We start from the raw sequence: 12,666 nt of genomic DNA on the forward strand, positions 1-12,666 counted from the left end.
TATTTTTGCAGACACGCCTAAAAAATTCACACACCGAAAACACACACTGAAAATAACTGGCGTCTTTTGTCTTACTCGACGATTAATTTTACAGTCAATTATTTCCTAGCTAAAAGATCAATACCACACACATGTATAGGGTCATGTGGAACAGAGAGCTGGGCCTCCCAAAACAAAGACCAGATGATGTCACACATGAGCCACCAATGGGGCCACAGCTGGGAAAGTGATTGTGTGTGAGCTCTGGATTGTTGCATGTGTGTGCGTGTGTTTGTGTGAGAGTTAAGCTGAAGAAAAGAGAGATATCCAGCACTCTCTTAATGTATTCCAGACACGCATGTTCTTTTGCTCCATCGCTCCTCTCCAATGAGCAGCGAGAAGCTTCATCCCTTCTACCACACACCAACAGAGGTTTGACTATCTATCAGGGGCCTGGGCTTTAGACGAGGCCGTTCCGTGTACACCTGTATCCGGCCTGTGATTTACTGTGTGGTTGTAGAGGATTTAGGGAAGATTTCTTTTCTCTTTTTCTTTTTCCTCCCCCCATTTCTGAGCCTTTAGCCCTCACCTCAGAGTATTTCCTCTGCCAGGCTTCCAGGATAGCTGCGGCCTTTTCTTCATTCCAGTTGATGTGGGAAACCTCATCCCAGTCCCGAAAGTGCTCAAACATCTGCTTGGGGGTCATCAACTGGAACATGGTCTGTAAAGCCTGAGCACTAGAGAGCACACAGGGAAGAAGAATATTGAAAGGATCAAGGACAGGGAACAGAGTTACAGGTGCAAGGCTAAGAAAACTTCCTCATATTAAAGATGTAAAAAGAAAGCACTCTGGGCACACTCTGTTTTTGGGTTTGATTTAATCAACTAATAAGCATCAATCACCAGACAGGGAGAGGAGATGTTGTATTTTGAACAACCTTTGACAAGCAGTGCATGTTGGCTTCAAAATATCACTTATTCAGGAGCATCAAACCCACCGACTAGAAAAAAAAAAGCAAGCTGCTTCCAGCAGTACATCCACTAGAAAATACACATACGACGTGGGTTTCAGTTCCAATGGAGGAGTTCTAAAACAAGATACAGAACTCTCTTACATTTTTTTAATTATTCTTTGGTTCAAAAATACAACAAGTGGATTGATGGATGGAAGAACGGACAGATGGCAGAACAGAGAAATTTATGGATGGGTAGATGGAAGAACTAATGGACAGACGTACAAGTGAGTGGATGGATGATAGATACAAGTTTTAGATAGGACTATTTAGACTATAGGACTATTTTTCCAGCCATTATAGACTTTAAAAGAAACCCTGTTTTAATACACCTTTTTTAACCACTAAGAAAAGTAGTGCAGTTAGAAGGGTGAATCCTGAAAACCATTCAGCTTAAAAATTGCCACTAGGAGCAGATGTATTTCTTAGATCCTTCATCATTTCCGAGATTTTTATTTCCAGATTCTCAAAAATATTCCAAATGGTAAAAATGGATTATACTACAGTATAGCATTTTATCAAGGCTATAGGTCGACAAAGCGCTTAAATTAAATTCAGTAATTCACCGACTGACTTGCTGGATGGTGGCAAGTTACTCAATTGTAGCCACAGCTCCCGTCAGAGGGGAGGCTACCATGCACCAGTGCCACCTGGCCCTCTGACCACACCCAGTAGGCAAGGCGGGTTAACCGTCTTGCCTGCTCTGTCTACCAATTAGAAGACACACTCCTTCCACTGTTGGCCCTATTTTCCCTTTACAAGGTCTAAAACATCTTGTTTTGTCCACCCCTCGTCTACCGTTCTCCTTCTTAAAGCCACGAAATGAACAAATTGCTGCTATAATCAGGGATGACTCTACTTGTGCACAGCACTACTGCAGCCTCCCTCTGAAATGCCTCCACAAGGAACCTGATTAGAAGAGCCATAATATCAAGTATAATGAATACTGCACAACCTTAATGAGCAGATTAGCAAGCCAATAACGTAGTGCAAGTGATTAGTTATTAACAAATGAGACTCGACTAGAGAGCAACTTGTGAACAGCGCTCAAGTCAGTCCGTGTATTTTCGCATCATCAAAAAGCAATGAAACAAACAGCAGACATTAGCCTGTCATTCTCTTTATGAATGTGATCTTTGTGGTATGGTGATAATCACGGCAATGGTGGCAGTTAGTAAACAAGATGTAGAAACCGAGTGCCAGCAGGAGCAGCAGCAGCAACACACTAACACACACACATGCACGTGCACACACACAGTGCAGGAACACACCAGCACTGTAATGACCCAACTTTGCCAGGAAAACACAACCGCAAAAAAACAAAGAATGCAGCCAACTGTACTCTCCGAGCAGGATGTGTGTGAACGTGCATATGTACTTTTCTACGTACATGACTGTGCCATAAACGCTCTAATTTAGCAAGTACAAAGTGTGCAAGCAAAATATGTAATAATTTTTCTAATTGCAAAATAGACCCGTTTATTTTTTTTGTTTTTTTTTTTTTTCAATAAGATTTGAATTTCTGTATCCGTTTGGTATTCAAAAGTCATGGATCGAACATAAAACTGTGTAAATGATGTATGCACATCACCAATTCCGCAAGCTTTGACCTGGTGCTTGTGTTGGACTTAAATCTGTGTATCTTAAATTGCTGTATATTTGAAGAGACTAGCTGAGCAATAGATCACTCTGTGCCCCTCTCTGTGTATACGAGAGTCAGAGGGAGGGTAGAGTCCAAGCAGTGCAGCCAGGGCTGAGGAGCAACAGCTGGAGCTCTTAGAATTTCACTGGAATCTGCTAATGACTGCAAGATTTATCGCATACAGCGCACATGCACACTCAGAAAGCGTAACAGAACAAAAAACATCCAGCGTCTCCAAAATAAGCTTTGTTAGAATCCCCGTGGTGTTCTTATGAATCTGAGGATGTGTAAGCATGGGTAGGTTACCTGAGTAGGGGTCCGCTGCCATTCTTTGTGGTGCCTCCTACAATGAGTTCCTCTTGCCAGTGCATGTACTTCCTGGACAGACCGTGGCAGCCACCACTCAAAGCCCGTGCCACGTTGAATGGCTGTTGTGATTAGGAAGAAGAAGTTAAGAAAGTATAACTCGATACTACGCACTAAAGATGCATAGTAGAATCAGCTAGTAACAGGATTTGTCTAAAATGCAAAAATACCCTAATCAGTGTACTCATCATAACCCAGCAGAATGCACTAGTCATCAAGAATTTTGCAGGGTTTATGCCAGTTTTAGTAAGGCAGGTTTGGCACTTAAAGGCAAACTAATTTAAGGTACTTAAATTAGTTTACTTAAATTAATATTTTGAATTCAATTCCAGTTCTTATTTAACAATTGTAGTTGGATAAAATACGTATAGAAAAAAGCAAGCCACCAATTTACTACCAGTTTTTGATTGATGAACTTCTAATGTTGCACATGCATGCATAACATTTTCTAGCCACGATCTTGATGGTAGTTATGAACCAACCTTAGTTGAGTTCTTATTGGGTGCAGTATCGGGGCAGTCGGGGTCAGCGGGGTTCAGACAGGGCCTATCCATGTAGCCATGCCCGACGTCCGCCTTTTCCAACATGTCCTCAAAGCTATCCACAGGAAAGTGTGCTCTTCGTAACTTTTCAAGAAACTCCTTGGGGTCAAAATTGGTCCATTGCATAGGGTTCTCACCTCTGCAAAGTTCAAAAGCAAATGTTAGCATCTCTTCTCCCAACCACTGTATGAAGAAAACATATTTCTTTTTAAGAAATAATAGCTTAATTTTTTTTGTTTTTCGAATTTTATTGCGAACTAACTATAAACTTTACAACGTTAAAACTTTTGAGCGCAGTAAATCATTGCCGTGCTAGGTAACCATTTCCCATCGTGCAACAAGTAATTTCCTGCTCCATCCCAGATCTTGTTTCTCCATTCTCTCCTTTCCTCACACATTCCAATCTCCCTTTTTTTATTATCTCTCATTCTGACTACATTGTACTTGCTTAACCAGGCTTGGGTTATTATTCCCAACCTCCCAACCAGAACATAGTAAAAAGCCTTATTTACTATTCTAAACAAATAGGCAATGCACACAGAGGGATGTACACATCCATTGATGATGGCAACCCAAACCGGTATGCTTTTCACACATGTACAAGACACATGGATGCACCACCGGCGAAGGCACACACTTACTGCGTGGACAAACCCATGCAGAGGTAAAGGTCTGCTGAGTATTACTGTAGCAGCAGGCTATTAGCAACAGAACGGCCAGACAATGGCGTGAGGCCCAGGGCTGGAGAAAAACCATTGCCAGCGATACGCATGCCAGAGACCACTACAATAGAGCCTTCAGAGGGGACGAGTTCAGGACACACATGCACACACTCTTGGTCTTCTATGGTGTCTCTTTGGATGGGCTCAGTGTGCTAAAGTAGCCTCTTCTACCAGAGGCAAAAAGAAGATGCAGAGGAAAGCGTCCTGGTGCAGTTTACGCTGAGCTAACATTATAAACCAGTGCAGAGAAGCTCAGTTCTCAGAGATGTCCCCAAACTTAGTTTTGATCGGTTTGCCAACTGACCTGACAAAGAGAAAAGCGATTATGTGTGCCTAATTAGGATTTCCGTCGGCCCTCCGTGTGCTTGTCAGGATATAGTCGAGCAGATAATACGTTGCAGTGCAAGGCTGGAATTTTCTAAAATTACTTTTTTATCAGTTTTGATAAGTCGAAATGTGGTACTTACGGGAGATAGACCATTCCAGAGTGGAGTTTAGCTCCTTCCCAGAAACAGTCCAAAGGGGTGATGATGAGGCAGGGATGAAGCTTTTCTATAATCTGATTGGATAAACACAAAGAAGAATTCACACCAAATGACAGGTTGGTATCAAAGTTGGGGAGATAATGTTAAAACAAATGATTGTCTCACCTGATTCATAAAATGTGTTTCTGTGACTAGTTCCCCTGATTTGAAGCATAAGTGTTCCAATGTCCATTGTCTGAAATAAACAGAAATTAGATATGCATTCAGTTTTTTTTTTGTTTTTGTTTTTTTCCACCAGGGCAGGCTTTGAGGGAAAATGACATGGACATTTAACATAACAGGATTTAATGTATTACGGCCCTATCACAAACATCAGAGATGAGGACAGAAAATATTAGTTACCTGTTATAAAGGTAAACATGAACTCTGCTGGCTCGGAGAGCAGACTCCAGGTGCTGTAGAAGGGCCTCCACCGTTAGTATGTTGGCTCCCTCCTCCCGCGGTGTCTGGATCATCAGCTGAGGGTTAAACATGGCCTCCTCACCCATCTTCTGTCGTGTGTACTTCAGTTCCTGGTTAACACGCCCACCAACTGGACAAAGAAGAGTTCAGTCATTAAGGTGTCTTTTTTTTTTTTTTTACCCCAATGTGCAAATATTTGAACACATCTTATTTATATTTGAATGCAATATCTATTACGTTAATCAAACCCTTTATAATTCACAAGCACATAAACTTAATGATATGCATTAGCTTATTTAAATTGAGGAGTGAGGTCATTTGTTTCGCCTCTAGTGTCTCTAGAAGTGCACGGCGGGTCTATTTACACAGGTGGAGCGAATAGACTGAACACAGTGGGCTGCAGTAGCTGATGCTTAGCGCAAGTGTAGCTTTATGGACGAACTGAAAAATAAATTTCCTACCACCGGGGTCGCAACAAATGGGTGCCGGAACACACCCTGGTGGTGCATAGCTGGCAGATGTGTTTCTGTGAGTGACAAAAGTGTCCAATCTCATCGCTAACATGCACACAAAAGCTATAAATTGCTGGGAAAAGTGAGAGTTTATCTATTAAATTGACTGAAGATGAATATAAAAACTTGTATCTGGAGAATAGACATTTTTTTATTTATTGCATTTGTGAGTCTGTTGCTTTATTATTAAACTGAATATTATTTCGGATTTTTGCATAGTTCTTGTCCAGATTAACTTAAAAAGTGACCTTTTAATGTTATAGGTTAATTTTATAAATTACAGACATGTAATTGTTAGGAGTGTACAAATATAAACATTTGGGCAGATGCTGAAATAAATGTAGTTAACAGAATTCTCCAGAATACACTGATGAAGCAGAACATTTTGACTATAATGTGGGCACTTTGACTGGGCAACCCCTATACACAACTGTGATGCATTGTGCATTCCGACACTGTTCTCTCAAAACCAGAAACAACATTTAAATCAATATAAGCCTTTGCTGCAGGTTCACCAATGCCACTTCTTTAGACGACTTCCGATAGATGCTGAACACTGCACAAGGACAGCAATTTTGGTAGTCGATTCATCTAGCCGTCAAAAACTTGCTTTTTTTCTGGTGAACGGCTTGTGAACGTCAAAGAAGTAAATCAAGGCTAAAATTTCCGCTGGCTTACCAAACTTAGACGATATAATGATGGAAAAAACTGTGAGTGTCAATTTCAACTCATGGTGTGGCAAGATACCCTGGCCAATTTTACCAAGTAGGGATGCAAGTTATCAATTAATGAGTTGTTCATTGATTCTTATCGATTGACTTATAATTCCATGATAAGTGGCCATTTTCTTAAAACCCCCATATTTCTCTTTTAGCAAGAGGGCAGTCTTACAATAACATGAAGGGCTAATTTTTTCATAATATGATGAATATAAAAATAAAATAATTTAAAAAAATTAAATGAGCTGTATCAAATACCAAGTAAACAGAAAATTGTGCTTTTTTGACACTGTTCAACTTATATAAGACAAAACAAAACAGGAACCTTAGGATGCTGAATAGAAAAATAATAGATGACTAGAATATGTCAAACCATTCATTCCCCATAAACAGAGCTATACAGAAGCCTGTGGTTGCTCTTCAAAGACTGTTAAACCTTGCTCCATGAAGTGCAATGACTCACCCCCCTCAAAATCAGTCGTGCTTATTGGCATAATGTTTTTTTTTGTTTTTGTTTGTTTGTTTTTAACATTATGACAAAAATGGGGGGAAATGGGAGTAAAACCCTCTACTCTTCTGTCAAGGTGTCAGGTGCAGTGGGTGAGAGGTGGTGAGGAGAGACGCAGATACCCAGGTTGTAGAAGAAAATGATGAATTTAATAAAGATGCTCAAAACAGTCCAGATCAGGCGGCACGGCAGAAAGATAGCACATGGCTAAATACCGGTAGCAACTGAAAAAACTGAAGACTAAAAACGAGAGCTAGACCAACACAGGACTTAACAGTTCAACTGTGAGGGTACGCAGACCAACGATGAATGACGTAAACACAACGTACGACAAGGATCCGACAACAGACAAAGACAACAGGTGGGACTAAATACACAGGGAGGGTAATTAAGGAATGAGAAACACCTGGGAAGCAATCAACGGGGAAGACGCAGAAACAACATAGACTCAGGACAGAAACTGAACACAGAAAAACCTTAAAATAAATACACAGAAACACGGATCATGGCACAAGGTCTTAAATGTTTAATCAAAGCATACAATTACACACAAATCTAAAAATTTGAGAAATTTACAAATTTGTTCAAACTGAAATAGAGCAGGGGTGTCCAAAGTGTGGCTTATGGGCCAATTGTGGACCTTCGCTTGATTTTGTTTGGCCCCCAACTGCAGTTCAAGAATGACACAAACTTTGCCTGTAGCACAGGTGGTTAATGCAGAAGGAGACTTTTTAATTTTAACTAGTGTAAAATTATTACAAACATAATTTTCTTACAATAGAAAATCTTAAAAAGAGTATTTCTCTTTTTATAACCTGGCTTTAACAAAATGTAGAACCACATTTATCCATGGCTCTTTACAAAAAAAAACTGCTTTTATTGTTTATTAAACTTGTATAATTATAGCAAGCATTTGAGAGAAAGTGACTCAAATCCTGTTCTTATTACAGCAAATAAATTTGTTCAATCAGGTCCAAAAGAAGCTGAAGACTACATGTCTTCCTTTTGATCCAGCAAACATGCAAAATTACTTTTAAGTTTTGCATCTGCAATAAAAAAAACATCAATTTAGAAAAAAAAAAAATCTGGATACTTTATTTACTTGATTTTAGCTTTTTTTTTGTCCGGCGAGTACTTTTGGCTCGAAAGCTTTGGCACATGTGACAAAAAGTTTGAATGACCCTGCCACAGAGTCCTAAGACAAATTTCTATTTTGAAACATGAATTTAGTAGTAATACATTTTACTTTCCAAAGCAACATTTTTTTAAACCTTACAATCAATGTCAGGCCAATTTTGTCTGTGTACAAATATAGTGTGTAGTTACAGTGATTTTATGATAGCCTGCCTTTTATTATCTGTATCCTCTAAAAAGGATTGTGACGACCAACTGCAGTAAAAAATAAAATATATATATATAACTTTTCTGTGCAACAGTTAGAATTTTGCAATTCTTTTCTTATTAACAAATCTTTTATCAGCCATGACAGCAATATTTACATCAAAAATTGATACTGTCCCAAATTTTCACATCAATGCATTCCTAGGAATATTTGTATTTATAAATTTGAAAATAAAAAGAAACAATACTTGAAACTGACTTTAAAACACTAATCTAGTCATTTAATTTCAGAGAGTAAAAACAAATTATTCTGTAGTGTAAATAGCTTGTTTCAATGCAACTGAAGAAGGAGTGAATAGCATTATAACATACATAATCAGTGGCAAAAAGATACAGACTGTGCTATTTGCTTTAAAAGTGATGACAAGAACTGGAGAAAGACAAAACAATGAAATAAAAATCACCAAAACCATTTCGGTTTAATCGCTGTAGGAGCGCTTGTAATACCGAGTGTGTGACTGTGCACAACTTCAATTTCAGTGTGCCAGATTTATGAGCGGAAGATCTGCACCCCTTCCATCATCAGAAACTAAACACTCAGTGAAAGCTCAAGTAATTCATAGTTGTCTTCTTTCAATGTCTTGAACACACTCACACACACGCAAACACACAAAACATGAAAAATGCCCAGTAAGAGTGTTGGATGTGTGAAAAATCTGTAACATTTTATTATGCCTTAATCCAATTTAACAATTCGGCTCAATTCGTGCAACAGTAGGCATGGATTGAATGTTTTTACTCCATTGTAATGGCATTAAAGTTGAACATAAGCAGGCCTGTTCTGCTGGGCCGGACCACCCAGTCAGACCAATGGAACGGGAGGGAGGGGGCCATGTCTTGGGGCATTAGGAAAACACACTTGATTTCTTCTTTTCTGGACCCAAACAGCATTCCCATCTGATCCTGTCTGAAAGAATGTTTATAATACTCATCATTAATAGCAGGCCGAGCCTAACTAGAGCGACATGCTTTCCAGTACTAGGCCAGCTACACAGCTATGTTACACCAGCAACTGCCTTCAAAGGAGCATGCATGGAACTGATTAGGACCCGATGTGCACTGACAGTGCACTAACAAGTCAACTTGTCCAATGCACTCAGCACTCGGACGCAAAGCTAGCCTCAGGCTCGGTGTAAGTGCACTGCCAGAAGGAAGAAAGATAACACTGATACAAGGAAGGAAGCACATCTATTTTCACCCTGCCTCTCCGTGTGCGAGAACATGAAGAAAGATCTAATTGGAAAAAGATGGGAGGGCTGTGCTTAGAAAGAGCTCACTGTCTGGCCGGAATGCTTTCCAAGTTGCGGACAGCCACCCAAAAAAACCCTCGAGTTTACAGCGAGCGAGCAGTAAAGGAAGGGACAAGTCAAAGGAATGTAGTCTTCTTCTACAGGAAACAGCACATTACAGCCTTGGGCTTCAAGAATTCCTCACTTCACAAGGTTGCAAAGTTTTGGGGTCAACACTCACACAGCCGTGGGGTGAAATTAACACCCCAGCTGGACCAGGAAAAAGTGTGAGTGTGTGTGCACACAGCACTGCGTACGTGCAGGGGTGTGCATACGAGTGTGTGTACACACAGCTGTGTTTCTTCAATGACACATATTCCCATATTCCTCCTCCAAGGAAAACTGGGTGACCCCAGCTTGTGTTGATAACTTGAAGGTGTTCAGCTCCAAGTTCAGCTGCTGTGACCAAAACAAAGTGTCACTGACTTTTAAATACTTGCTTTAACAGCACTATTTTTTTTTCCTGATGTGTTTTTCTTCTTTAACACGAAAATACACTGCTGCTTCAACACTCTGGACTGCTATACGATCTGCAGCAAACAGCACATTTCGCCTTAAAAGAAACCTCCAGTATGCTCCAGATCAGAGCTCAGCATACAGTTTTTATAGTAAAAATGTGTCCACGTTTTTGGAAGAAAAATAGTGAGAACACAGCTGGGTGATTTAAGAAAAAGAGCTGGGTTGAATCAGTTGGTAGTGGTTGGTAAAGTGAAGGCAATTTTTCCAAGAGACACACTAAGAACTGTTAACCAGCTTCAGTCAGTAATCATGGTTGCAACTAAAACGTTTATATTTATTCAGATTGAACTAACAGCAACTATCTTCAGTGCAGAAGTTATTATTGTAAGTATTCACTAGCAGACTCTGCTGCAGAGAGTGTCTTTGATTTCTAACATATCACTTTGTTTTCCCAATCCTTTGTTGCCCCTTACAAATTATTGTCAATATGGATTCATGACAATCTCCTAAACTGGATCAGTCATTGTTGTGTTGACTTCAACTCCCCCATTGTACGTTAGGATATTCCAGTTAGTCATGATGTTCAATAAACATGTTGGGAATATCAAAAGATAAGAAAATTTGTAAGAATCTAGATTTTTGCTAGAAGAAATGTGTTTGTATTTCACTCCTGGACTTGATCTCTCAGAAAAAGACAGTTAATGCAATCCATGGTAAACATCCTCAAATGTAAGCATTTTATATTCATTTGTTTTAAACGGGCAAAGATGAAGGATCAAGTACAAAGACTTATGTGGACTGAAACACCACCTAGTGACTGAAGTTGGACATTGCATCAAACCCCGTCATTAGGGAAAAAACTGGGTTTGTCCCTTTTGATGTACTGTATGCTGATTCTTCAGTTGTAACAAGGATTTGTTTTTACTTGATAACGGGAACATACATTTTTGTACACTTTAGATCATCTTTTGTCAAACTTTGTACACAGTGCAAACTTGAAGAGTAACTCGGAAACTTTGCCCATTCCAGATTTCACATACACTTACGCCACAAATACTAATAAGGGTTGAAGAAGCATGTGATAGAGCTGTACCGTTTGGTTTTTGACCAATGCTAAAACAATATATTAATCAACATATAAGTTTGGAATGACCAATTTGTCAACACAACAAGATTCCACTCAAAACTCTCTACATCACTGAGAAAATTACTGAGAGAAGAGAAGAGGCTTGTGCATGCCCCTGTGGCAGAGCCTTCAGTGTGGGTATTGAACATGTTGCATAACATTAACCCCTGGGCTCCCCTATTCTCCAAGTGTTGGAGTGGGGGGCAGTGGGCTATGAAAGGAGAGGACGTAGGTTTCTAAGGAACTGACATCACCCCCTTCGTCCTTTCAGTTCTGGACTCCCTCCTCCCATTCCTACTCTCATTTTCTCTCTCTTTGCTTTATTCAGCTCTACCCTGTGATTGGCCAGATCATGATGGCAATCAGCCCGGCCCCTCTGTCAAAGCCAGCCCAGCCCCCTTTTCTCCTTGCCAACTTTCTCTTTTTTCCATGCAGGACACACAGCACCAGAGCCCCATCCCACAGACATCTCTCATGCAGAAAACGGAAGTAGCTCACACTTTCAAGGAAAACAACAGCAGCCACGTCCTTCAACTAATGCGTGTGATGTACACGTTGGAGAAATATTAGATATGACAGAGAAAAGGTAAAATGGTTAAAAAAAAATCTTATCTCCGTTAAGCAGATGTTCAACTGACATTAGAGCATCCAAGATGTATGAGTGTATTCAGTGTACATGCATGTGGCCAAGCACACCTCAGTAAGTGTGTGTGCACACGTGTGCATGTATGCAGAGAATGGATTAGCTGGATTAGGCCCCATCTCAGCAAGAACCCCCTGTGGTGTGGGGAACGCACCGACCCCCCCACCCCCAAAACCGGGTCACCTTCCTGCAAACAGCAAAGAAATCTCCTATACCCAAAGCAACAGCTACCGTTCAAAGGATGAACAAAAAACACTTTTCAACTAAGGTAAAAATAACGAAAAAAAAAAAAAAACTACTTTAATCCATGGTTTCTACACTGAAGACAAAGAGAGTGATTTAATCTCTTAAGAGTGGGTATATGTAAATCTAAATTCCAACTGCAGAAAAGATGAAGATGATCGTTGCAGGCAAGTTATGTGAACCAAATCTTTGGTAGATACAGTTAAAACTGTATGACAGTGATGTCAACAAAGAAAACAGCACAATAAGGCACAAAGTCGCTTTTCTTTTACTAATTTCAAACAACTAAAAAAAAAAACAAGTTCAATCATTTTTGTCATCGCAAACCCACAGTGTTCAAGTTTCCAACAATGAGGTCTCCTGTGACCATCACCCGAGGCTCAGCATGACTGAATTTGTAAAATTCTTCAATAGTAAGCTTACATCCACTTTACAAATAAACTGATCACACTTATTTAATGTCACTGAGCAAAGCAACATACCCATAAGTCTTTTTCTCTGTTATGCTGTTATGCTGTGACTCAAGTGACACGGCTGTGACAAGAAGAAATAAGA

At 39.9% G+C, this 12,666-nt stretch overlaps 1 protein-coding gene across 2 annotated transcripts in view; it reads right to left on the minus strand.

Annotated features, from left to right (window-relative positions):
• The window catches only part of ptch1 (patched 1), a 62,970-nt gene that overhangs the window by 32,102 nt on the left and 18,202 nt on the right, over window positions 1–12,666 (minus strand). For both annotated transcript variants that reach the window (XM_007548183.2, XM_016669536.1), the window contains exons 3-8: window positions 5,152–5,341; window positions 4,915–4,984; window positions 4,732–4,823; window positions 3,483–3,681; window positions 2,941–3,062; window positions 569–716 (exon numbers count right to left, since the gene is read on the minus strand). In XM_007548183.2, the coding sequence (XP_007548245.1) occupies window positions 569–716; window positions 2,941–3,062; window positions 3,483–3,681; window positions 4,732–4,823; window positions 4,915–4,984; window positions 5,152–5,341 (821 nt within the window). The remainder of the gene's footprint in view (window positions 1–568; window positions 717–2,940; window positions 3,063–3,482; window positions 3,682–4,731; window positions 4,824–4,914; window positions 4,985–5,151; window positions 5,342–12,666) is intronic.

This window comes from Poecilia formosa, unplaced genomic scaffold (assembly GCF_000485575.1).
Source record: "Poecilia formosa unplaced genomic scaffold, Poecilia_formosa-5.1.2 Scaffold25, whole genome shotgun sequence".
Lineage (NCBI taxonomy): Eukaryota > Metazoa > Chordata > Actinopteri > Cyprinodontiformes > Poeciliidae > Poecilia > Poecilia formosa.